General features: G+C 49.6%; 5 protein-coding genes across 5 annotated transcripts; 3 read left to right on the plus strand and 2 right to left on the minus strand.

Annotated features, from left to right (window-relative positions):
* Positions 1-3,659: 3,659 nt before the first annotated feature.
* On the plus strand, positions 3,660-4,026 carry FIESC28_04366 (uncharacterized protein; the record flags this gene model as incomplete). The annotated part of the gene is made up of 3 exons (XM_031158513.1): positions 3,660-3,745; positions 3,801-3,869; positions 3,936-4,026. The coding sequence occupies 3 exons, from the start codon at positions 3,660-3,662 to the stop codon at positions 4,024-4,026; spliced, it is 246 nt and encodes an 81-aa protein (XP_031017458.1).
* Positions 4,027-4,791: 765 nt separating this feature from the next.
* Positions 4,792-6,530, minus strand: FIESC28_04367 (uncharacterized protein; the record flags this gene model as incomplete). Its single annotated transcript, XM_031158514.1, has 10 exons — positions 4,792-5,405; positions 5,459-5,513; positions 5,567-5,681; positions 5,734-5,826; positions 5,878-5,882; positions 5,932-6,041; positions 6,095-6,118; positions 6,179-6,373; positions 6,429-6,442; positions 6,508-6,530. The coding sequence occupies 10 exons, from the start codon at positions 6,528-6,530 to the stop codon at positions 4,792-4,794; spliced, it is 1,248 nt and encodes a 415-aa protein (XP_031017459.1).
* Positions 6,531-7,598: 1,068 nt separating this feature from the next.
* FIESC28_04368 (uncharacterized protein) lies at positions 7,599-9,107 on the plus strand (the record flags this gene model as incomplete). The annotated part of the gene is made up of 2 exons (XM_031158515.1): positions 7,599-7,855; positions 7,916-9,107. 2 exons carry the CDS (start codon positions 7,599-7,601, stop codon positions 9,105-9,107), a joined length of 1,449 nt encoding a protein of 482 aa, XP_031017460.1.
* Positions 9,108-9,721: 614 nt separating this feature from the next.
* On the minus strand, positions 9,722-15,174 carry FIESC28_04369 (uncharacterized protein; the record flags this gene model as incomplete). Its single annotated transcript, XM_031158516.1, has 3 exons — positions 9,722-11,099; positions 11,152-14,856; positions 14,906-15,174. 3 exons carry the CDS (start codon positions 15,172-15,174, stop codon positions 9,722-9,724), a joined length of 5,352 nt encoding a protein of 1,783 aa, XP_031017461.1.
* Positions 15,175-19,580: 4,406 nt separating this feature from the next.
* On the plus strand, positions 19,581-25,269 carry FIESC28_04370 (uncharacterized protein; the record flags this gene model as incomplete). The annotated part of the gene is made up of 3 exons (XM_031158517.1): positions 19,581-19,882; positions 19,934-25,185; positions 25,238-25,269. 3 exons carry the CDS (start codon positions 19,581-19,583, stop codon positions 25,267-25,269), a joined length of 5,586 nt encoding a protein of 1,861 aa, XP_031017462.1.
* Between the last annotated feature and the right edge of the window lie 484 nt (positions 25,270-25,753).

Below are 25,753 nucleotides of genomic sequence, written 5' to 3' on the forward strand. Positions count from 1 at the left end.
ACTCCCTGCGACTAAGGAGATGTAGGTGGGAGGAAAAGGAGGGAGGGTAAGGAGTAGGAGGGAAGGGAAGGGGACAGGAGGTTGTTAAAAGAAGGGGAAGTGGAGGTTGTATTTCTTTCCACGTTGGGGAGGTCCGATGTTAACTTTCTTAGTAATTGTCCGTCCCGTCCGTTCAATGAATGGATGTCTTGTCTTTCTGGGCTGTTTTTTTACTACTACAGCGACTTGACCCGCAGACGCCTCTCGTCTGCAGAGTCCGCGTAAGTTGCTACCCGTCACTTAATGGCTTCAGTGCGTTCCTTGCCAGTCATTTACAGGGAACGGACCTGACAAGACCAGGAAAAAAATTAAAAAGAGGGCCCTGGGGTCTCAAGGTCAAGGGTTGGTTTACAAGGGCAGGGTGTGGACGATTAACGGGAACGAGTTCGCTAAGTAGCGGAGATTTAACATGACGACAGAGGAGAGCAGAGCCATCATGATCTGGTCATTGGATCTTTCTGTTTAAAAAGCCAATTGATGAAGTCAAGGATTCTACGTGCTTTCTGATCATTTTCCATTCTTTGTTTTCCATCCTGAAAGCTTTACTGTGGCTCTGTCTCCCAAAAAGCGACGCTGTTGAGCAGGGCGTGACAGCTTGTAGCGTGGTTGATTAGAGTTGGAGGGGGGTCGGCTCCGTAAACTGCATCAAAGTTGCATACTGGACTCGACCTATTGATGTCCATACATTCGAGACTTGCAATTAATGAAAGAGAACTGATTGGTATCTTTATTCAACTTCCCATAGATCTGCATTGCACAAAATGATGAGAGACAGCACCCAAATTAAAATATACGCACGTTTGTATGACAATTTCCCATCTTTTTTTTTTTTTGCTGGGTCTCTCATAAGAAATTCCCCTTGACCTGGTGTTAATCAAGACGCTTGAGGTACTAGCCACTTTAACACCCTACTACCTCCCATTGAAGTTTAGTCTCCGAAACTCGAGCACTGTCGATCCTGTAAAGGGTCTAAGTTGGTTGGTAGCATTCGCTTGTTCACATTCAGCAGTAATTAAGACCTGTACAGAAGACAGACCACTCAGGTTTACATGATCTATAGTGATTGTAAACGCACATAAGATCAACATACGTATGAGGCCAGGCACTGTCCATCGTTGAATACAAGATATACCGCCTTTATACAGCTGCTACAGCGTACGCGTGACTCTTGATTCACTTGCAGACAGCAAGATAAACGCTAAAACAATCCGCGTATTTATAATGTCTTGTCTTTGGAGACTCCTACCATCCATAATCGTATCCGTATGTATAGAACAGACAGCCCTGCTAGCTAGCTTCTAGCTGCTCTTCATAAAGTCCACCGCCTCGCCTTCTTCCGCGTCTTCCGTCACAGATCTGAGCGGGCCCTAGCCTGATATTCGGGACAACGCTTATTAGCGACCATTCTTCTATCCGTAATCTACCTAATCGTATGTTTCCCATTCAGCCTCATAGCATGAAAACCGTCTCTACTGTGCCATGGACGTACTTCATTGTCTGATGCAGGGCTCCCAACAAAGCTATCGGCGGCATCCGATACGCCGCAACTGGTCCCCTCTTTGGTATGTTGCAGAGCACATGATAGGTGTCAATTTGGAACTCAGACTTGAGCCTATCTGAGAGCCTCACATTTACGCGCCGTTGAATCTCAACTACAAGTCAATACTCTGCAGACTCTTGGCCAATGCGTCTCGAGAGAAAAGATCTAGACAGCCAGTGCCGGTTAGCCCCTGGCTGTCTTTGATCTGGTCGCTTAGGGATATGGATCGATTGTCTGCCGATACGCAGACATGGAAGTAACGAATTTGGATACTTAACTCCGGAGTACCGTACAGCATAATATCTGTGTTGATCAAGGAGTCATGATTGTTAACATAAGGAGCTTTCCATGACTGGTCGCTATAAGATTCGGACAGCCCTGAAAGACTACTTGCACGCCCCGTCCCTTCTCAGTATGATCGATCAGCCGCTATTGGTCCATCTTACTTACAAGGCCAGGGACGCAGCCAGTCAGATTGGTGCTTACAAAGGCTCATCTCCAGGGTCCGCTCCTAGCTCGATCGTCTAGGGTCCCACACCACACTTCACCGAAGAACGGTTCGACATGGATACGGCGTATTCGTTTATCTGGGAATATTCGGGTTTTGACATCAAGTCGCATCCTTTCTGGCTCTTCTTGTCCACAAAACAAAAACAGAGGCGTCTCACTTTTGGAGCAAACAGATATCAGGTGAGCAAGGCCCAGCGGTTGAACCACTCTACCGTATCACGTGTGTGGTTACTTATCGATATAAGTTGTAAGGTGAAGTCAATGAATGCAACGATGATTTGATGAGCATGCTCTTATGGGACAGCAAACTTGAGCACTCAAATCATCCCGTCTGTGGCACGGTAGTAATAACTGAGACGGACTTTACTTGATGCCGATTTCATTTCTTCTCACCTTTCGATGGTCCGAGTCCTGCGACCGAATACGAATGCGACAGCTCGGCGTCTCCACAATCATTGTCCTGTGGCGTCCGACCGTCAACAGTGCAGCTCTCCAACAATTTCATCAAAATGGTACCAGCGCAAAACTGCCGGAGTGTACAAGCTACTCACGTGGGAATCAACAATTTGCCTGCATCTGGTAGCCACTATGACCATAGCTTCTCATGGTTACTCATCATGATCTCTCGTACAATGACCCGTCAGGATGGACACAATGCCAAGCTGCTCTGCTCACTAGACCTGCAGATGGATAAGCTTATCATAGGGGCTATTTTGGCGCAATGCGATATGCTTATCCGTTATCTATCGTCTACGTCATGCAAGTCTCGAGTCTCTGGCCGTTAACAAGCGCTCCTCGGCTAGAGGTGGGGGATCGTCCAGTTCATGAGGGGCATCATGATGATTTTGCCTACCCTATATCAAAATGGTGCTATCTTGTGAAACTTCCTTGTGTCTAAACTTTCCTAGAGTGTATCAGGGAAACTATGATGATGCTGAATTTATCTTTATTTATCTAATCATTGATTAGTTGCGTCCACTCAGGTCAGTCCAGGCTCAAACGAGTCATATCCCAGGTCACCATTGTTCTCCATCAAGGTGTCCCAGCGTCAATCCAGGACATCTCATCCCAACACCATATACATTCACAGGCAAACCTCTTGGACCTGTGATTCATAGCTTCAAAGTATATAGATACCATCTGTGTAATCTAGTAACCACGTCATTGCTGTCAGATACTAATCGACGTCACACACCGTTCTTGAAGATTGCGTCATGCTCACAAGCCGTCAGACACGAGTCGGAGTCTACCCTATAACAGCCGAGGACAAACTCTCCACCAAGAAAGTGTATCGAAACGAGCAGTTACAAAGGAGGGGAAGCAAGATTCATTGGATATCTGACAACAAAGTGGATGCGTACAGGAGCTACGTAGACCTGCAAGCGCCTGAGGTGCTGGCAAAGCAGGATGGGCCGTGGTCACGCTCCAGCCCAACTAATGACGGATATAATTTGCGGCACCCGCAGCCACATCAACTTGAAAGCTTCACATACAACAATCATAAGACATCAACAGTTTCATCACACAACTAAATCCAACATGCCTTCCTACATTGTAAAGACCCCCTGAAATGTGGTTCTACGATCAAGAACTATCGGCTGACATCTTCTTTCAGGTTTGTTGCAAGGACGATGCGTCCACCGACCAGGTCGAGTCGTATGTATTAGATTACACTCAACTCGAAAAACATCCAAATATTGACAGTTAAAAGGGCCAAGCAGCACGCCCAGGACCAGGGCGGAAAGATCACACACGAGTACAGCCTTATCAAGGGCTTCGCGTATGTTATCCTCCTCGCTACACCTTTGATATGGCCGATGGAAGACTGACTGTACAATGACAACAGTGTCGAATTCCCCGAAGATTGCATACAGACCCTCGAGAACCACGAGCATGTAAAGACTGTCGAGGAGGACGGTACAATGACGACCCAGTAGATGATGGAAATGCAAAGAGGAGACGGACGAAATGCCATATTATCTCGAGCTCTGTTGCATCGGCGTCCTGGAATATAATTATTAAACTGCCTTCTTCTCAGTGTCTCGTGACCCGCTTGAGCTACCATCTTCTGATCATGAACATTTCCAAGTAACTATTCTATCCTCACAACTGTTCTGCTTCTGCAACAGTATTGGACCTCGAACCATAGAATTGGCATGCTCATATGCAACCAATCGCGCGAACTAGTGGAGCGGGGTGAGAGCTTCGCGGGAGCTTGCTCAAGCTGACCCCGCAACCCCGCAGATGGAGGCTTGATATCGACTACAACCTAGCGACGAACCTCAAGTTTAGATCTGTTGCGGCGGTAGCAGGAAATCATGGCATATGGCATGGAGGACGGGAACGGTTTTTGGAAAGATGAAGGGTATCGACAACTGCTGGGGAAAATCCTGCTGCGTTTATCTGCGCATACTTCCACTATAGGTCCAGAAAGTACAACAGTACTTTGCGAATCAAATAAGTTCATTCCTCGTATACGTTGCTGATGATATGTTTCAAAAGCTCAACCGGTACGAGCTGAGACCTGGGTGTGAACACGGGACCAGAAGACATCGCCGTTCAGCCCCTTCATGGGCATGGCATCTGCACACATCATGGCAAGGTAATCTGATATCATTTGTATTTTTTATTTCTCTCTTGAAAGTAACAAAGAACTACTGCACAATAGGAGTTGGATTTTGTTTTCGCCTTCTACTTCTACTCTAAGGGGCAAGGGGTTGGCCGTCCTTGATCTTCCTCGCGCCGTACTTCTCGAGACGGATACCCTGGATGGCAATGAAGCCGGAGGTGTCCTGAGGAGTCCAGTTCATGTCGAGGGTGTCCATGCTGCTCTCATCGGCGGAGTAGAGGTTGGAGGTCTCGGAGGAACGTCCGACGACGTAGGCGTTGCCCTTGTAGGCGATGAGGCTAACCTTACCCTCAACTTGGCGCTGAGAGAACTTGATGGCGTGCTCAACGAGCTCACGCTCAGGGCTGAAGTACATGCCGTTGTAGATGGCGGCAGACCAGTCTTGAGTAAGACGGTCACGGATGGCTCGAACCTTGGAGTCGAGGACAAGACCCTCAAGGTCGATGTGGGCCTGTCGAAGGATAGTGAGACCAGGGGTGTCGTAGCATCCTCGGCTCTTCAGGCCGATGAATCGAGACTCGACAATGTCGACACGTCCAATACCGTTGGCTCGGCCGATCTCGTTGGCCTCCTTGAAGATCTCCAGGGATCCAGTGATGGTCTTGTCGCCAACCTCGAGCTTGACGGGAACACCCTGCTCGAAGTGGATGGTGAAGGGAGTAGGCTTATCGGGAGCCTCCATGGGGTCTGCAGATAGAGTCAATGTCTGCTAATCTCTACAATGTTAAGTAACATCTTACCGACTGTGCGCTTCCACATGTCCTTAGGGGGCTCGAGCTCGGTTTGCTCGAGGATCTGAGAGAGTCAGTATGACACGAGATAGGTTCGACAGATATATGAAGACTTACACCGGCCTCGTAAGAGCAGTGAATGATGTTGTCGTCCATAGACCAGGGGGCCTTGGGGGTAGAGCTGACGGGGATGTTCTGCTCAGAAGCGAACTTCAACAGATCGGCACGTCCACTATCGGGCTGTCAGCTTAATTGCGACCGAGAAATGGGAGACAGTTACGAACGCGAATCGGTTGTAGAACACGGGCATGCGCCAGGGAGCGATAACCTTGAGGGTGGGGTCGCAAGCCTTCCATGCGAGCTCGAATCGGACTTGACTAGAGAGATGTAAGTACTAGACCAGAGCTTTGTCGGATAGAGAAGCATACTCGTTCTAGAAACGTTAGCAGGAGAAACATGAATGATACAATTGAAGAACATACACCCTTGCCAGTGCATCCGTGGCTGAGAATTGTGCAGTTGTGCTCCTTAGCAACCTTGACCATGGCCCTGGCGATCACAGGGCGGGCAAGACTGGTACCGAGGAGGTCGTCTCGATGTTAGCTTGGTCTTGGATAAGGATATAAGCGGGATGTCGCATCTTACATCGGTCCTCGTAGACGGCGTTGCCTGTAATTGTCGAGTGTCAGTAAGCTGTTGGGTTTATGCAAAGGACGGGATTAAACATACACTGAACGGCAGGCCAGACAAGGTCATCGATAAGCTCCTGCTGAACATCCTGGATGATCATGCGCTCAGCGCCGAGCTTCTGGGCCTTCTCCTTGACAGCATCGAAGTCCTCCTCCTGACCACAGTCGGCAAGGAAGCAGACAACCTGGTAACCCTCAAGGACCAACCATCGGAGGATGGTGCTGGTGTCGAGACCTAGTATATCGTGAGTATTGAAGCTATGGCATGATCCAAAGCTTGCTCAACTTACCACCAGAGTAGGCACTGAATTGAGTTAGCTATCAGTCGATTGGATCATGGACCACTCGTAGCTGGAGGGGTTGACTTACAGGCAAACACGTTCGGGAGCCATTGTGATGATTTTTTGGTGTCAAAAGGTGACCTGAATAGGCAAGTGCGAGAGATGGACCCAAAAGTTAGATACGAGAAACAAATCAACTCGGTATCAGGCGCAATACAATGGAAGTCGGGTCGGAAAGGTGCGGGCAGGGTCTTAGAATAATAGTATCTCCAGCTCCGAAGACGGCCCCTCGAGTCATGACCTTTTTTGTGGGGTTTCTTCCATCAGGGCCGCTCAACCCTACCCATGTCTCAGGTCGGGATTCATTGACTCGACTCTCTTTGTGACTCGCCAGAGACTCGAGATATTTGAAGCAGTTGTGGGGTTCTTGAGAACTGAATGAATCGTGTGAGATATCTATGTTGCGAGCTCTATATCTTTACTTATCAACTATATCTGGATTCAACTTGGATATCATCACTCAGCTCTTCTCATCATCATGGAAGAGTGTGAAACAACATTACAATGGCCATCCATTCACTACATCTCATCTTCACTATTGTTCCTGCATGAATAGCCTGATTCTACTACAATGTCCTCGTCCTGCAAGCAAAAAAAGATGAAAGACCCTTAGAGACGGGAGCTTATGATGCCTTATCGTTAGCGGGGAGTCTCAGTGACGTATAGCAGATAAGCCCAAACACCCCGCAGTTGAAAGCTGCCGTTCCTCAGGGTGTAAGAAGAATTGGCCCCTAGAGACATAAGAGACGAAATAAATTAGTCACTTTATGCTAAAGTAGACCCGTAGTTAGGTTACTTTATTATGGAAGCCTAAACCTTAGAGGACAATTCTTCTGTTACCCACCTGCCGGGTATGATAAGCGATAAGCCGGCCCCAAGCGGGCCCAAAGAGGTGATAAGCCGTTCAAGTTCCGTGACCTTTCTCCACATATTTCCCCGGACACAGCAAAAGACGGCGAGTCATCCAGCTCCGTTCATCCATCCCATCATACGTACATACAGCTATTCGCACATCAACATACCAGCCACCATTTTAATTCTCTAAACGACCTGCCTACTTCGAGACGTGGGTGTATATACAACGAGAGAAGACTGTTGCGCCCAGCTCAGTATGCTGCCATGATTACTTCTTCCACAAGGTCAATTCGGCAGCGCATGCCTACAGCCGCTGTAATTCTCCGGTCATGTCCTTACCGCACATCACAACGATATATGTCGCAATGGAAAGGACCTAGACAATCGCAACGGACATACAGATATACAGGGACTGGCCTGCTATCAAGACGGAGCATACACTCTGAAAAGGTAACGGATGATGAAATTGCGACTCTTGCCCGGCTTCATCAACATCCATTGTGTCTTGCGGATCTTGTGAGGTATGTTCCACCAGCCAGCCACACAGCTTTTGCACAAGCTAATCATGCCTGACCTTGCAGACACGGCCGACCACCTCTATCATCGGAATCTCTTCTTTCTTCCGCCAACTTCGCACTCTCCCTCCTTCCAGTGCGCCTCGCCCACCGTATCCAAGCTTTGCGCAACCTCCCATACATCGTCGTTTCGAACCCAAACATCTCCCGTATATACAACAACTACCTTCATTCTTTATCCATCCTCCTTCCATACTGGCACGCAACCCGGGAAGGACGAGCGATCTCCACACTCGAGGATGAAGTACACTTCACTAATGTCCTTGCCGAGCTCGTGGCGACGCATACGGATACGATCCCCATTCTCGCAAAGGGCTTCCTCGAATGCCGACGATACATATCTCCTGAGGAGGTAACGCGGTTCCTCGATCAACATCTTCGCGCTCGAATTGGTACACGACTTATTGCAGAACAGCACATTGCATTGCATTTTAGTTCACAGCCACATTTTGATCCTAGTGCCAGTCCGACACCATGCCCTGAGCATCCCTCCTACATTGGAGTCATTGACACAGCTCTTCGTCCAGCACAAATTGTAGAATCATGCGCTGGATTCGTTGCCGATATCTGCGAGCTCCGTTACGGTGTGCGACCACTCCTATACATTCGCGGCGAACCGGATACGACGTTTGCATTCGTGCCTATGCATCTCGAGTACATCGTCACCGAACTTCTCAAAAACGCCTTCCGCGCAACTATTGAGAACAAGTCCAACGAGCCAGTAATAGTCACTATCGCCCCAGAGCCTGCTCTACCTAGAGACCCTTCAACATCCGCCTCAGGCTCATCTGCTGAAGACCGGAATGGCGTGCCCTCAACAGACAACGGAAGCAAGAACAACGACGCCATAGTTCCCTTGGATGACAACGCTCCGGGTGTTACAATCCGTATCCGAGATCGTGGTGGTGGTATTCCACCAGAGGTCAGCCCTAATGTCTGGTCATACTCGTTCACCACTTTCTCTGACGATGTCGACGACTTCCCTGGAGATGCAAATGGCAATGATGGTGGACTCAGCGCTATATCTACCGCCAGCACTGGTGGTAGCTCCATCGCCGGCCTAGGTTACGGATTGCCATTGAGCAGAGCCTATGCGGAGTACTTTGGCGGAGGGATTGCGGTGCAGAGCCTGTACGGATGGGGAACAGATGTGTACCTACGTTTGAAGGGCGTGGGCAACTTGGACAAGCAGCAGTAGACGCAAGTGTCTTGCTTGAATAAGATAATTGACTTTTCAATTATTGATAACGAACGACACAGAAAAGAGCATGAGCAACAGCATTAGCGAAAGGCGAATCGTAACAGGAGACTAGGCTAGCAGATTCAATAAATAATTGAATACCGACCATGGGTCTTTTTATTATCGGCATTACAGGTTTACCTCTTGCTAGTTATCAGTTGTTCATACTGCATTACGTGAGAAGAAATCAGAGGCATGACACAGTGAACGTAGTATTTAACCATAGATAGATGAGTATACGAAAAACAAGAACCAATTGCGGTTCCAGCCAGCCATTGTAGCATTAAGAGATAGTAAGAGATGTAACCATTTTTACAGTAAACCAGTAGTATAAACTTTCCAAAGAAGGACTCCCATATCTGCCCATTAATATCATCAAACGCCTGCCAATATTCTCACTTCCTCATTTTCTTTCCAACACCTATGTTTCCATCATGCTCTGACTTTCGTCAACAGCGCTACCCAAAAAGTAGATGATACTGCTGTGACACGCTGTATAAACCCAATAAAAGGTATGTACCCAAGATTATAGTATAAAACAGTTACGCATTTCCACATTTCTGGTGTTCAGATTACATGTTCTCGAGCTCATAGTCGATCTGTCGATCCATGAATGTGCGGCGCTCGCCAACAAGCTCAGTCTGAAGGCGCTGCTCCACCAAGGCGCGAACTTGCTTCTTGGTGACAGTGTCGAGATCAACCTCGCAGAGAACAGAGCGAATTGATTCGACGATGGCCATGTCGTTGGGACCACCCCCACCATGCTGGAAGTCAAATGATGACTGAGATCGCATGGCGTCAGGCATAGGCGAACGAGAGCCGCTGCTGAAGCCCAGAGCGGTGCCGGATCTGCTGTGGCCACCGCCAGTAGCAGGCGACAGGTTGGCCTGACCACGGAGGTTGGCGACACTAGGGTGCTGGCCAGGGTAGTCTTGGTACGGTGACTGACTGCGCATGTCCTGAATGCCTGTACCCATGGACATCATGGATTGGCGGTGCTGCAAGGGTTGTTGATCTTGGAAGCCCATAGTAGATGTGCGGCCGTTGTTGAAAGCAGGAGACTGAGGAGGCATGTAAGTGTTACGGCCGGGCATACCAGTCAGGACAGAGCCCTGGGGTCCGGCAGAGTACACAGACTTGATCTCATCAAGCTCGTAGTTGTCACCGTAAGAGTAATCAGTCTTCTCGTGGTAACCACCGCGGCGGCCAGGAAGGTTGTTGGACATAGCATAGTCGTCCCAGCGCTGCAGAGGGATAGAGCGAGGGTCAAAGCCTTCGTCATCAACAGCGACAACCTGCTTGTCACCCTTCTCTCCAATGACGATACGGGTGTTACCCCATGAGAAGTTGTCCTGGTTCCAGAAGGAGTAGAGAGGCAGGATGAAAGAGTAGATAGGGAAAGCAAGGATGTAGATAATCATCCATCCGATGTGTTGCCACTGTCTCTTAAGAATGAAGATGAGAGCCTGAAGACCGTAAACGGCACCAATCATAGCAAGAGAAATGTAAGGAATGGGTCCACTGCCGGTAGCCAGGATGTAGATGAGGTATCCAATGTATACACAGGTTGAGGGGAGAATGATGGTACCGCAAAGATCGATAAACACGACAAAGCGCATACTAAAACAGCAGAAACCACAGAGCTCCTTAAGTTGCATAAGTTCAACCAGGTTGTGGATGGTTGAGTTAATCCATCGTCGACGTTGAGACAGCAAAACACTCCAGGACTCAGGAGCAGCAGTCTTACATTGGGCATCGGCAATAAACTTGTAGGACATCTCGGGGAAGTACTTGGTCATCAGGGTAGTGAGGTAACGATCTTCACCCAGAGACAACAGGTTCTTCTTGTGAAGAGTGTCGACGTCGCAAACACTGTAATCCTTGATGACACCATCAGAGATAATCAGAGGCTTACCCTTGTCCACGGTTCGAAGTCGGTACATTGTGAAACTGCGAGACGCGTTAGCTAAATCATAACAATGGTGAAAAAGAAGAGTCTTACCATCCAGGCAAACAAGTAACACTACCGAAGAGGGATTCGAAAGCCTTGGAGAGATGATGAGAGATGAAGTACTCATAAACTTGAATCATGGTCCACCAAGTCTTCTCATCGTTTTCCAGGGCGGTTTCACCACAAATACCAGCAATCTTAGCGTTATGGGCACAGGCGGCAACAAGACGGTTTAGGGAGTCTTCCTCGACACAAGTATCGGCATCAACCATGAGAAGATACTCGTAGAGTTCAGGATCCACACCGATGATGTTGTTAACCTGATGGAACATCTCAAGCTCAAGAGGAGACATGGGAGCGCGGTGGTGGACACGGTTGAGGAAGCTCATGAGGAGAATCTGAGAGTCACGCTTTCCACGGTTACCGGGCTTAGACTTGGTCTGCTCAGACTCCTTGCCGACCTTGACCACAACAATGTAAGGAACAACGTTGCCTTCAAACTCATACAAACCAGAGTAAACCTTGCCGTAGTTAAGCTGCTCGCTGCTAGCGCCAACTGACTTGAAGGGGAGCGCAGGAGGATCAACCTTGGGATCAACACCGAGAATATCGAGAACGATCTTGGGTGTAGGGCGATCGTTACCTTCACCAACGACGACACCATCACAGATGACACAGATCAGCTTGCGTTTGTTGTCGTACTGAAGGGCTGTCAACGAGTCCAGAGCCTTTCGGAGAGAGTCTTCACCCTCAGTGTAGACGGGCACCTGGCAGATGACAAACTTGTCCTGAGGCGAAGGGCGTCGCTTGGAACCAAATTGAAGGGCAGCAAGGAACTTGACTGCCGTGACGATACAGATAATGATGGCGAAGGCCAACAGGAGGTAGTTGTTGACTCTGCACCTGGGAGAGTCACGGAAGTCGGTGATACCCTTGTACGCGATGTTTTGAATGCAGGACCAACTGTTCTTAAGGTTGGCAGCCACAGTCTCATTCTTTGCATTTGCGATCATGTCGTCGAGATCCTTCTTAATGTTGGTACCGGGGCTGTTCTTCCACAAGTTGACCATATCCTCGTTCAAGAACTTGTACGAGTCGAAGTTGTCGTTGACATCCAGAGTGTGTAGGTAGTCCGTAAGATCGTAAATCTGGTTTCCATACATAACCCAAGGGTGTTGCTCACTACCCTCACCCTCCTTCTTGACAGTGCTCTCCTTGAACACGAGATCACCGTGGTAGTATTCCTTGATCTTAGGCTGGAACTTCTTCCAGTACCAATCAGGGTCCTTGAGAGCACTGGTGCGATCGCGAGTGTAGAAGCCAGAGATGTGCTGAGCAAGAGGGTTGGTAAGAGTCTCGTTGTAAGTGAGCTGGGTGGTCTCCTTGATACCGAGGCCTCTGCAGGCTCTGTTCAGGGGAGGCATGAAGTAGTTATCCAGGACCATACCCGAGAGAGGCAGCATGTTCTGCTTGGTGACACGAATATTTGTGTCACTGTGCTGCTGTCGCCAGAAGTCGGTGATATCGTAAACCTTGCCATGAATAGCAACCCAAAAAGCGTCCTCATCTTCAGCGTGACCTGCGACCTCCTTGACATTCCATGCCTTGTTGGCGTTGGGACATAGAAGCTTTCCAAAGCCGATAATCCAGAAGATGACCAGGCCGTTGATGAGGATGATCAAGAAGAACAGAACAAGCTTTTCACGCCAAGCCATACGAACATCAGGTCGTCGCATGCGTCCGATAAACTTGAGAAGGGGTGAGGGAATCCAGAAAGTCAAGGCCCAAACAAAGGCAACCCAGGCTCGTCGGCCAAAGGTCAATGGCTTGGTCTCGATCTTCTTGCCATTAGCAAGCTCTCCATCGAGCATGCCGGTAAACTCTCCATCCTCGTTGTAGTACACCTGTCCCTTGTAGGTATCACCCTTGTTACCGAGACCATAGTCACCAGAAGGGGGAGGGCCGTTGCGCATCGCAGATGGGGCGATGGAAGGTGCGGATTGAGGATTCAACTGAGGGTGTTGGTTGAAGGTAGCTTGGCTCATGTTACCCTGGCTGAAGTTGCGGGTGTGCATGATGTGGTCATTGCTGCCATTCATACTGTTGTCCATGGCAGGAGGAGGGAAGAAGCCGCTACCATTAGGAGGGTTGGCTGAGTAGCTTGTGTCAAACCCAGATGAAAAGGGATTTTGACCCATGCTTTGAAGACTGTGGGCGGGTCTGATATCGAGCATGCTCTCTGCCTCCCACCAGGGACCTTCGCGAACCCAGATTCGTTCCTTGCCAATGAAGACTTCACCGTTGCTCCATCCTCTCTCGAGCATCCAAGTCTCGATGCCGTCCTTGCCATCTTTGCAGCCCAGTGCGCCATAACGACCAACAAACTCATCAACATCAAAGTCGGCGGTGTAGTCGAGATTTCTGTTACGGCGGTTAGCCCACTCAGGAAGTCTCCAAGAGCGAAGCTGTCGAGAGATTGTGCCAGCTGACCACGCAGAGGTGATGGCAGGGAGGGTGGCCAAATTGGCAGGAGAATCGTCTGTAGGATGGAGAGACAGATGGAACCAAGCACGGCTGGCGCTCAACAGAGCAGGCAGGTCAAAACGACCAGCACGGCCAAGGTTGATACCTTGGCCCTCAACAGGGAACAACAGCTTCTTCAGGAAGCTGTCGTCTTCTGAGGCGTACGCAGCCTTTTCCAGGATGACTTCCCGCTTCTCGAGATCATGTTGTCGGTCTCGGCCTTGCGGGCCAGTCATGATGCCCAGATCAGGTGCAACATCGGAAACGGCTTGCTGCATCTCACGTACAACTGAAGATGGAGCCGGGTGGATTTCGACGCCGTCTTCAATCATCTCAGCATTGATGCCCACCGTGTCGTCAAAAATGGTTCGCATAGCCAGAGCCCGTCCCAGGGCAGGCTCGGGAACTTCAACAACAGTGATGGAAACAGTATCACCGTCCTCGTTGGAGGTAGGAGTACGGACACCACGGCCATCTACAGATTCATCACCATCTCGGATACGAAGCATTTGAGCGGCAATGGCAGCGTTGGCCTTGGAAATAACCCAGTCAACGAGAGCTTCGTACAAGCCAGCGACGAGTGTTCGTCGATCCTCAGTGCTCATCTGCTGCATGAGAACCTCGGGCTCCATGCCAAGAAGACCGCTGACATCTTCACAAATCTCCTCGAAGTCATCGGAGTCGGCGTCGTAGTCGAGAGTGTTACCAAGCTTGAGGAGTCCAGCTAATGTGGAAATGAAGTTACGGTGGGCAGATCCCTTGATGCCAATCTCCTTCAGAGCCTGGCGGAAGTCGTCGGCAGCGGCACCATCATCGGCGGTGATGAGGTAAGAGGGGGGTTCGTAGGTGCCTGAGCGAGCAAGAAGAGCGTACGCTGAAGGTGACTTGAGACCCAAGAACTCTCTCTCGGCGGGTGTCGAAGCTGATGTGAGTAGGTAGTAGAAAACGTCAAAAGCTCGGTAGCCTGCCTCAGCGGGAATGTTAAGAAGGCCGTTCTCGGTGTCAATTCCACCCTGGGCCAGTGACAAAGAAGCTCCTGTAACATTTCCTCCCAAGCTCATTGTCAGTGTTACGCCGAGGGCGATCTGTCGAGGGGCCGAAGCATTGTAAGGAGTCACACATCGAAGAAACGGTCGTACAGCCTCCAATGACTTGTAGATGGACGCAGGAATAGCAAAAGGGAAGGTGTTGAGGAACGGCACGAGAAGCGAGGGAGTTGACTGGTGGAGAGAGCTATAAGTTATTAGCAATGAAAACAATCGATGGTGTTAAGGAAACATACCCGAGAATAACACAGCCATCTTCCGCACGACGCCTGGCATGCTCCCATGCTCGAGCAGCGAGCGTGGCATCAACAGTCGCACCAGCCTGAGCCGCTGTGAGCCATGTGTTAACGACCAGACTGGTGCTGGCGTCGAGTTGGAACGGTTGGGAGGAAAGGTAGATGTTGTGGATGGCATTTAGGAGAGTCGTGGTTGACACCTGCTGGGGAGCTTGAGGGCCACCCATGCCCTCAGAGGCCATCGAATACATGGACATTCGGCTCGCCATGGTCGATGAAAGTGATGCCCTCGATGGGGACAATCACAGGATATTGCACGTTGCGATGTAGATGTTGTACACGGGATTGAGTTTTGGTGTTGGTTCAACGGCCGAGTTTAAGTGCAACAACGTAGGATATTACGTCCGGGGAACAAAAGAAGAACGACAGACGGTGACAATTAGATGTATGAACGAATGAACTTGATATCGATCAACTCCCAAGCAATTGAATGCGGCTGGAAGGCTTGCAGGAAGTTGGTCGAATGATAGGATGAAGGTTTCGGTCGCTGGGCAACGCCGCCCTCCTTTTCGCCCGATTGAACGAAGTATCACGGCCTAGGCGACTGCGGTGCAGGGCCTGAGAGGTTGGTGAATAGGTCAGATATTAGAACAAGTTAGCGATTGTGGAAGAAGAGACACAGCCAAAGCGAGTGAGGCCGGTCAATGAAGCTGTAGCGAAAAGCAGAAAAATGACGAGACAAGACGAGACGCTCACGAAAGAAGACTGTCCTAGAGTTGAAGAAACGACTGGGTCTTGTGTCTTGCACGGGCGTGTGAAGCAGTAGCGGTACAGTAGGAGGCCGAGCAGGACGGTCTAGTGCGGTAGTAGCGTGCCCCAGCAAAAAAGGGCGACGCCGAAAATGGATACAGCTAGTGATGCACTGTGTACGGCGGGCCATAAGGAGTAATGGTGCTATATTTCAGGTCCAACGTCCCATCGTGATACTTTTAGCGACAGGACGTGGCGCTTCAGGCGGGCTTTGCTCTGTAAAGGGGTGATTTGACTGGTCAAGCACAAGACCGGTCTGTTTTCAGCACTACAGTTGTTCGCTCATAAGCACACCAACAGAATCAATATTGGTCACTACAGCTGAGGCTACGGAGAATAATGATATAGGACAACATAACCATCAGGTAAAACACTGTACCATACTGTACTGACTGTCACTCCTAAATGGATCTGTCCATGCCATATCTAAACTTGGAACACACAACCGTACCATCGCCAGTCGGGGTAAGGGGCCCGACCCGAGGGCAGGGCAAAGAACCTTGTGTTTAGCAAGTTACAGTAAGGATCAGGCCCTGATTGGAGTTGAGTGGTGTGTGGGTCAAGCCAAATACGAGGGTCGAAGGCAATCCATTCATTCATTCACTCGCATTGACTACGCGTCCTTGAGTCTCGCGATGCACGACATGCAGTTTCTTCAGCTAGAGTGGCATGATAGCTTACTTTTCTATCCGTATATACTGGTGATATATAAAAAGGCCAGAAAGGCTGTGTCGTGATCCAGCAGCACATCGACACATGCACATGTAGGTTAAGAAGCCTATATTCAATTCAGTGTCAACACGTTTACCGTACAGTACACATGTATACGTTACATATATCACACAACCCAGGTTTTCGGCTTGCATGTGGTTACACTCAACTCTCAGACTCTCTCACCACCAACCTGGACTGATCTGATCTTGTCAATCGGGAAAACAAGGGCAGACGTCAACGGGATCGAGAATCGAGAATCGCGTCGTCCCGAAGATCTTATCTGGTTGTGGTTTAAAATCAGGAGAACCATCACAGATCTACATGTAACTGTTCTTTTTGTTGTCTTTTAGCCTGATCCGCGGTTACCACGGCCTCATGTTGTTAGACTTGGCTTCTCAGGACTTCTTCTTTAGCCTTCAACACGCCGGTAGAAGCGCTCATGGCGCGTATGGCTTAAACGCCAGTATCCATTCAAGCCCAATTAATTAGTAACTGGTTGGAAAGGCTTACAACTTCCAGCGGGAGCCGCACCCGTCGTCAGTCGCTCGGTACCTATAGATGATCCGCAGCTGGGACCGGCATCGACCACTTCAACGGTATGATGGAATCTTCAATCTAAACTCGCAAGACTACAGTTGCATCGCGTGAGGTCTCTGATACACGACGTAGTATGTAGTATTACGGTAAGAACTAGAGCTTCGGCTCTTGACATATCCTAGTCATATTCTGAAGCAAATAAAAATTCGGAAATTCTACATCCTTCTATTGATGTCGGAGGTCGCGTCAAAGTCAAAGTCAACCCAGCTTTTCAGATCAGCAGTAGTAAGGATGTCTCGGATATTTCCACAAAAACGCGTTTCTCACTTGCCCGTCTCACGACATGACTGAAGGGACTTTGGCGGGATAAGCGAGAATAGATAATCACGAGAAACAATACGGAGACAGAAACAGAAAACAAGGTCCATATCTCGTGAAAAATTTGGCGTCATGAGGAACAAAGACGGGAGGATTCATGACTGAGCCTCCTCCACTTGACCGTCATCGCAACCATCTCCCGGTCCTAAAATAACAACCGCAGGGGAACATCGTAGGCTAGCATCGACATTCACACTTCGGGCACACATTCCAGAAGGTCGATGGGGAGGATCGATCACTGGAGCCGGACGATGACACCCTAGTCAGCCGCCGGCACACAGCCCAGCAGCCTTCTCATACAGCGTCTCCCCTGTCTGATCTTGAGGCGAGTCTTAACTCTTGACAGTGGAGAGTCTAGACCCCTGAGCTATCACAGGAGAAATTGTCAATACCGTCCATATATCCTCCCATTCTTGCCTCGCCGCCCTGCCGTAGGGTAGATTGATGCTGAAAGAATATTGGCCACATGTTGTCTCAGTCGGAAGTAATGTTGTGTCTTGATCCCTTGGGCTGTCTCAAAAGACTTAACACGGTTATGTATGAAATTTGCCGCAGTCCTATGAAGTGTCTCGACCGCCAGATCAGGTCCAGTCAACTGGTCATCGGTTCTCTTGGAAGCCGAAGCAGAAACATGTCTCAACAACGAGTTGACAGAGAATAATAGGGGACTTCGAATGCGCACAGTACGGAGCATAAAACGTAAACAAGCCTTCTGTATGACCCGCCCGTCTTGTCCCTGTCTGTGCGGGTTAGACCTGGATTTGTAAAGATGCCATTCGCGGAGCAAGTGACTGGTTGGTTACTGGGCCAGGGTAATGCATCGATTTCTTTTTTAGGGGTCTGAAAAGAGTTCGCTCTAACAAAACCATGATGGACTAATGGGTCCATGACAAGCAAGTCGGCCGTTGGCTAGCAGTAAGTAGCCCCCTAATGATGCAGGTTTTAGCAAGTTGTGAATCGCTTCAAAGGAATATCAGAGGAATAAGAGGAATGCTCAGTCTCAGCTAATATCGTCATGGCTGACCGTTGTGGCGTCCAAATTAAGTGAGATGGGCATTTCAGTCTTAGCGAGGGAGAGGCGTGATTGAGATTGATTTTAGAGCTGGCACAGACAGCTCATGAAAGAGCTACCACCGGACGTTTTATTAAGTGGCATTTTAATGTGTTTGCTTGATCTCATCATGATATGTCCATCTATTAGCAACTCACAAGCGCAGTTTCAGAAACCGTTAATTATCGATCTGCAAGGGAGCATGCCAACTTTAATTGGTGCTGCCTGCATCATTTATTGATTTGGCGTGCATGCATCTGTCATCTAATTCTCAATGATTTTAATGTAGTTGTTGCTTTTGTATATATATTCATGGCCCTTGCAGATCCTGTGAGGCCAGGGCATGAACAAAGAACAGTGGTAATGTTCCTCATATCGCTCACAGATCTACCAATTACCCGAGCTATCAATATAGATGAAGCTCGTGACAGCTCTCTCCACCAAGAATATCCTGCCAAGAGCCAGACGAGCAGAAGAGGCGAGAAAGACTCAGAGACAGTGATAGAAACAGGGGGGCTTAGGGGATGTGTTGTGTTGTCCGGGAGTGCCGTGTGGCTATGGACAGGGAAAAACCTCGTATGGACGCCCATTTTTATGCCGTGGTCGTGGGACAAGCCAAACATAGTAATCAGTCCAATGCCAAAGGGGGGGCTTGCGCTATGCCCCAACTGCACAACCTGCCTTGATGGTCGACCGTACTCAGAAAATCCCACCTCCACTCTCCCTGTCTTGTACGAGAAGACTTGCATGTGGCCCAGTCGTCCCAAGAAAACAATCCCTTTTCCCAGTCCAGAGCCAGTCCAGTCCAGGTTGTTTTGGTTGGTGCTCTGTTCTGTTAATACATACTGCCTTCGGTTGGGAAAGTAGATTTACCACTACCGTCCAATCGTCCTGGTGAAGACTTTCTGAATCCGGAACTTCTTCCCTTTTCCCATCTTTATTGTTGTTTTTCCTGACGCTCGTTCATTGTCTACGTCCACTTGCACCCTTACCCTCGCTCAGAGTGCCTGTTGACTTGTTGTTTGACTTGATCTACCATCCAAGCAATCAACCAAACCCCCAGCCATACCGTTCAACGACGACCGATCGAGTCCCTAATAAACAATTCACAACCTGAATCGATATCACAACCTACCGAATCGTTTTAACCGTTGAGAGCCACTTGTTGGCTTGTCTGTTTTGGCCATGAGCCTCCCACAGCTCGGCGGCGCAGGAGGCCCTCATACTCAACCCTCTCTACCTTCGCTACCAGCACATCTCCAATCCGACACGCATCTTACTGCTCACCTCGCCAGTCGTTTCCATGTCTCTCATCCTACCGCTCGACTTTCCTCTCACGCCCTCATCTCGCTCAACACTTACACAAACTCGTCAAAGGGTCCTGATGGCGGCAAGGAGGGAAGCGCCATGGCAGGCGCTGAGGATATTGCCGACCGTGCCTTTCTACGACTAGGACACAGATCTGAAAACCAGGCAGTTGTATTCCTGTAAGTGATTCAAACCGTCATAACTTGGCTAGTATACTAATGTGCCTTCAGTGGTGAATCTGGTGCTGGAAAGTCTACCATTCGAGCACACCTTCTTACTGCTCTCCTCAACAAATCCTCGACACCTCTTTCCACCAAACTTTCTCTAGCCGCATATGTCTTTGACAGTCTCACAACTACAAAGACTGCTACAACACCGACTGCCTCAAAGTCTGGTCTGTTCTACGAGTTGCAATATGACACTTCGTCTACTACCAACCCCGTCTTGATTGGTGGTAAGCTCCTTGACCATCGTTTGGAGCGCAGCCGTATTGCCGATGTCCCCACAGGAGAGCGAAACTTCCACGTTCTCTACTATCTCCTTGCGGGTACTAGTGAGGCTGAAAAGTCTCATCTTGGCTTGGACGGTGGCTCCAACGCTGCTGGCACCACTCAGAAGCGTTGGAAGTATCTTGGCCACCCTACTCAGCTCAAGGTTGGAATCAACGACGCTGAGGGTTTCCAAGTCTTCAAGAACGCTCTCCGAAAGCTCGAGTTTCCCCGTGCTGAGATTGCTGAAATCTGCCAGATCCTTGCCAGTATCCTTCACATCGGCCAGCTCGAGTTTGAGACAACTAGCCAGACCAGCGTGACTGGCGATGACAGCGGTGGTTTCTCCCATGAGGGTGGCACCACCATTACTGCTGTCAAGAACAAGGATGTTCTCAGCATTGTTGCGGCCTTCCTTGGTGTGAGCGCTGCCGACCTTCAGACAACTCTCGGTTACAAGACCAAGATGATTCACCGAGAACGTGTTACGGTCATGCTTGACCCTAATGGTGCTCGTGCCCACGCAGGAGAGCTTGCCCGAACACTGTACTCTCTGCTTGTTGCATGGATCCTTGAGACTATCAACCAGCGCCTTTGCGCCCCTGAGGAGTCTATTGCTAACACTGTCTCCATTGTCGACTTCCCTGGTTTCTGCCAGCAGTCTCCCACTGGATCTGCCCTCGACCAGCTCCTCAACAATGCCGCCACCGAGAGCATTTACAACCTGACTCTTCAGAACTTCTTCGACCGTAAGGCCGATATGCTGGAGTCTGAAGAGGTTAGCGTTGCTGCTACCAGCTACTTCGACAACTCCGACGCTGTTCGAGGTATTCTGAAGCCCGGCAACGGCCTCCTTAGCATCCTCGACGACCAGACCCGACGCAACCGAACGGATATGCAGTTCCTTGAGGCCCTCCGAAGACGCTTTGACGGCAAGAATGCTGCTATCGAGGTTGGCTCTGCGCAAGCCAAGCTGCCTGGTAGCAACTTCATGACCGAGAACACATCCGCCTGCTTCACCGTCAAGCACTTTGCTGGTGAGGTTGACTACCCCGTCAAGGGTCTTATCGAGGAGAACAGCGAGGTCATCTCTGGTGATCTTCTCAACATGATCAACGGCACCAAGAGCGAGTTCGTTGCTCGTCTTTTTGGCCAAGACGCCCTACAGACTGTCACTCACCCCACCGAGCGCACAACTGTCATGCAGGCTACTGTCAGCTCAAAGCCCATGCGAGCACCCAGTGTCATGTCTCGTAAGACTCATCGCACTGGCCGTCCCAGCACCGCCTACAAGCGCCAGCAACAAGAGGCTATGGAGGAGCTTGATCAGCAGAGCCAAGCTGGAGAGTCCAAGAAGAACTCCAAGATAGTCCTGGAACAGGGAGCTTCGGGCCAGTTCCTTGCCTCTCTGGATAATCTTCAAAAGGCTGTTACAGATCCCGGCACTAACTCATACTTCATCTTCTGCTTGAAGCCCAACGATCGACGAATTGCCAACCAGTTCGATAGCAAGTGTGTTCGCATGCAAGTGCAGACTTTTGGAATTGCAGAAATTAGCCAGCGCCTCCGATCCGCCGACTTCAGTTTGTTCTTGCCCTTTGGCGAGTTCCTTGGCTTGACAGATGCTGAGACAATCTTGGTCGGTAGCGAACGAGAGCGTGCTGAGATGGTTATCGAAGAGAAGCAGTGGCCCCAAAACGAAGTCCGTGTGGGAGCCACTGGTGTGTTCCTTAGCGAACGCTGTTGGATGGAGATTGCCCAACTCGGAGAAGTCGTCTCTGTTGGTGGCCGATATGGTGGCCTACCTTCATCGGATGCTGGTGACGGTCTCACACCTGCTGAGTCTATTCCTTACGGTGTCTCTAAGGAGAACCTGGTTTCTGGTGGCAACACCCCTCTCATGTACGGTGAGAAGGCTAAGGGCGGCTACTTTACTGACGACACCCGCTCCGAGGCAGGTGTGTCTGCTTTTGGCGGAGGCGACATGTTCAAGAACTTGGACACTCGTGAGCAGATGGCTGAGCGAGGTAACGAGAAGTCACTCGAGGAGGTCGAAGAGTACAGAGACAAGCCCAGCAGAAAGCGTTGGGTTGCTCTGGTTTTCTTCCTCACATGGTTCATTCCCGATTTCGCCATCAGACTTATCGGACGTATGCCTCGTAAGGATGTTCGTATGGCTTGGCGTGAGAAGGTTGCTATTAACATGCTCATTTGGTTGATGTGTGCTATTGCGGCCTTCTTCATGGTTGGATTCCCTATGCTCATTTGCCCCAAGCAGTTCGTCTACAGCGCTGGCGAACTCTCTTCTTACGACGGTGACAAGGGTAGCAAGGGCGCCTACGTTGCCATTCGCGGATTCGTCATCGACCTCGAGAAGTTCATTCCCAACCATTACCCCGGTAGTGATCTTGTCAGCGAGAACACTCTCATGAAGTACGCTGGAAAGGACATCACCCCTCTTTTCCCCGTCCAGGTCTCTGCTCTGTGCCAGGGTAAGGACGGTGCCATTCCCCCTGAGGTTACTCTTGACAACCGTAACACCAACATCACTGGTCAGCCTCAGCTTCTCGCACAGCGAGATGTCGATGTTAACTCTATTTACCATGACTTCCGATACGGTACCAACGACAGCCGACCTGATTGGTACTTCGAACAGATGTACACCTTCAAGCATGTTTACCTCAAGGGCAGAATGGGTTACAGTCCCAAGTACGTTGAGAAGCTTGCCCGTGATAGCGCTTGGAACATTGTCACTATCCATGGAAAAGTCTACGATATGACCCAGTATCTCAAGGGTGGTCTTCGAATGAAGCCCAAGCCTGGCAAAGACGTGCCCAACATTCCCGGTGCCACTGAGTTTATGGAGGATAGCGTGATCCAGCTTTTCCGAAGTGCCAAGGGTCAAGATGTCTCCAAGTACTGGGATAACATCAAGCTTTCCGCAGTTAAGAAGCAACGCATGGAGACATGTCTAAACAACCTATTCTACATCGGCGACTCTGATACCCGAAACTCTACCCGCTGTCAATTTGCCGAGTACTTCATTTTGGCCATCTCAGTCATGCTTGCATCTATTCTGGTCTTCAAGTTCCTTGCTGCGCTACAGTTTGGTGGCAAGAATGTACCCGAGAACCTTGACAAGTTCGTCATGTGTATGATTCCCGCTTATACCGAAGATGAGGACTCTCTGCGCCGTGCCATCGATTCGCTTTCTCGCATGAAGTATGATGATAAGCGTAAGCTTCTTGTCGTTGTTTGTGACGGTATGATTATCGGTCAAGGTAACGACAGGCCTACCCCTCGCATTGTTTTGGATATTCTTGGTGTCTCTGAGACTGTCGACCCCGAGCCCCTCAGCTTTGAGGCTCTTGGTGAGGGTATGAAGCAACACAACATGGGTAAGATCTACTCTGGTCTGTACGAAGTCCAAGGTCACATTGTCCCCTTCATGGTCATCGTCAAGGTCGGCAAGCCTTCTGAGGTCTCTCGTCCCGGTAACCGTGGTAAGCGAGACTCTCAGATGGTTCTCATGCGCTTCCTCAACCGCGTTCACTACAACCTCGCCATGAGCCCTATGGAACTCGAAATGTACCACCAAATCCGCAACATTATTGGCGTCAACCCAACCTTCTACGAATACCTGTTCCAAATTGATGCCGATACTGTCGTTGCCCCGGATTCAGCTACTCGCATGATCTCAGCCTTCATCGACGATACTCGCCTGATTGCCTGCTGTGGTGAAACAGCTCTTACCAACGCCAAGGGCTCGTTCATTACTATGATTCAGGTCTACGAGTACTGGATTTCCCACAACTTGTCCAAGGCTTTCGAGAGTTTGTTCGGTTCCGTCACTTGTTTGCCTGGTTGTTTCTCCATGTACCGAATCAGAGCTGCTGAGACTGGCAAGCCCTTGTTCGTCAGCAAGGAAATTGTCGAAGACTATTCTACGATTCGTGTTGATACCCTCCACATGAAGAACCTGCTCCACCTTGGTGAGGACAGATACCTTACAACCCTGCTCCTCAAGTATCACTCCAAGTACAAGACGAAGTACCTCTACAGCGCACAGGCTTGGACCATTGCCCCCGACTCCTGGGCTGTGTTCCTGTCTCAGCGACGTCGTTGGATTAACTCTACTGTGCACAACTTGGCTGAACTTATCCCTCTTGCCGAGCTTTGCGGTTTCTGTTGTTTCAGTATGAGATTCGTCGTCTTCGTCGATCTCCTGAGTACCATCGTCCAGCCCGTTATCGTTATGTACATTGTGTACCTGATTTACCAGGTCGCTTCCAACCCCTCCGTCGTACCCATTACAGCTTTCTTGTTGCTTGGTGCTATCTACGGTCTGCAGGCCATTATCTTCATCTTGCGCCGCAAGTGGGAGATGGTTGGTTGGATGATTATGTACATTGCTGCCATTCCCGTCTTCTCCTTCGGTCTGCCTCTTTACTCTTTCTGGCACATGGATGATTTCAACTGGGGTAACACTCGTGTCATTGCTGGTGAATCCGGTAAGAAGATCGTCGTTTCCGACGAAGGCAAGTTCGATCCCAACTCGATCCCTCGCAAGAAGTGGGAGGAGTACCAAGCCGAGCTCTGGGAGACCCAGACCCAGACTGCCCGCGACGATGTCCGATCCGAGATTTCTGGCTACAGTTATGCCACCAAGGCTCAAGGTCCCTTCTCTGATTACGGTGGTGGTTACCAACCCAGCCGCCCTGGCTCTACTGCTGGTTTCGGTCACCAGAACATGTCTCGCATGTCACTGGCTCACTCTGAGATGCCCGGTAACCGCATGAGTCAGTTTGGTGGCTCACAATTCTTCTCTCCTGAGGAGATGGTTGGTATGCCTAGCGATGATGCCCTCCTTGCCGAGATCCGCGACATCCTCAAGACAGCTGACTTGATGACCGTCACCAAGAAGGGCATCAAGCAAGAGCTGGAGAGACGCTTCAACGTTCCTCTAGACGCGAAGAGGGCCTACATCAACTCTGGTAAGTTCCTTTATATCCTCTACTCACACAACTAAGCTAACAATTCTTTCAGCAACTGAAGCTTTGCTTTCCGGCCAACTATAGACTGCACAAATAACCAACTGAAACGGTCTTGATAATGTCTTCATAAAGCCTGGCGATAATCTTGTTTATTTGAACTTGGAAAATCTTTTATTATTTATTTTTTGCAAACGGCGAATATAGGATGGGTATACTAAAAACTCAACATTTTTGTTTAACGGCAGACGCTTGGCCGGTCTTATCCATAATAATGCGTGGGTGTGGTTAGCGAGGGGAAATTATCTTGTATGAAGACACGCACTCTTGTGTTCATTCTATGGTGTCTGTAGGCTTTTCGTGTTTATTGGTAGATGGTAAGGGTTATGTACATATATCAACATGTACGAACAAATTTGACCAAGTTTGACGTTCTACTTTTGCTTCCACAATGCTACGTGACGCTCGCTGCTCTTCTAAACCGTAAGGATGTCTGTCTCCTTTCGAGAGACTAGGTAGACTGTAGTTGGCTTCGTCGTATTATAACGCCGGGTATATATTATCATATGTC

This window comes from Fusarium coffeatum, assembly GCF_003316985.1.
Source record: "Fusarium coffeatum strain FIESC_28 chromosome Unknown BRIP53273_contig_88, whole genome shotgun sequence".
Taxonomy (NCBI): domain Eukaryota; kingdom Fungi; phylum Ascomycota; class Sordariomycetes; order Hypocreales; family Nectriaceae; genus Fusarium; species Fusarium coffeatum.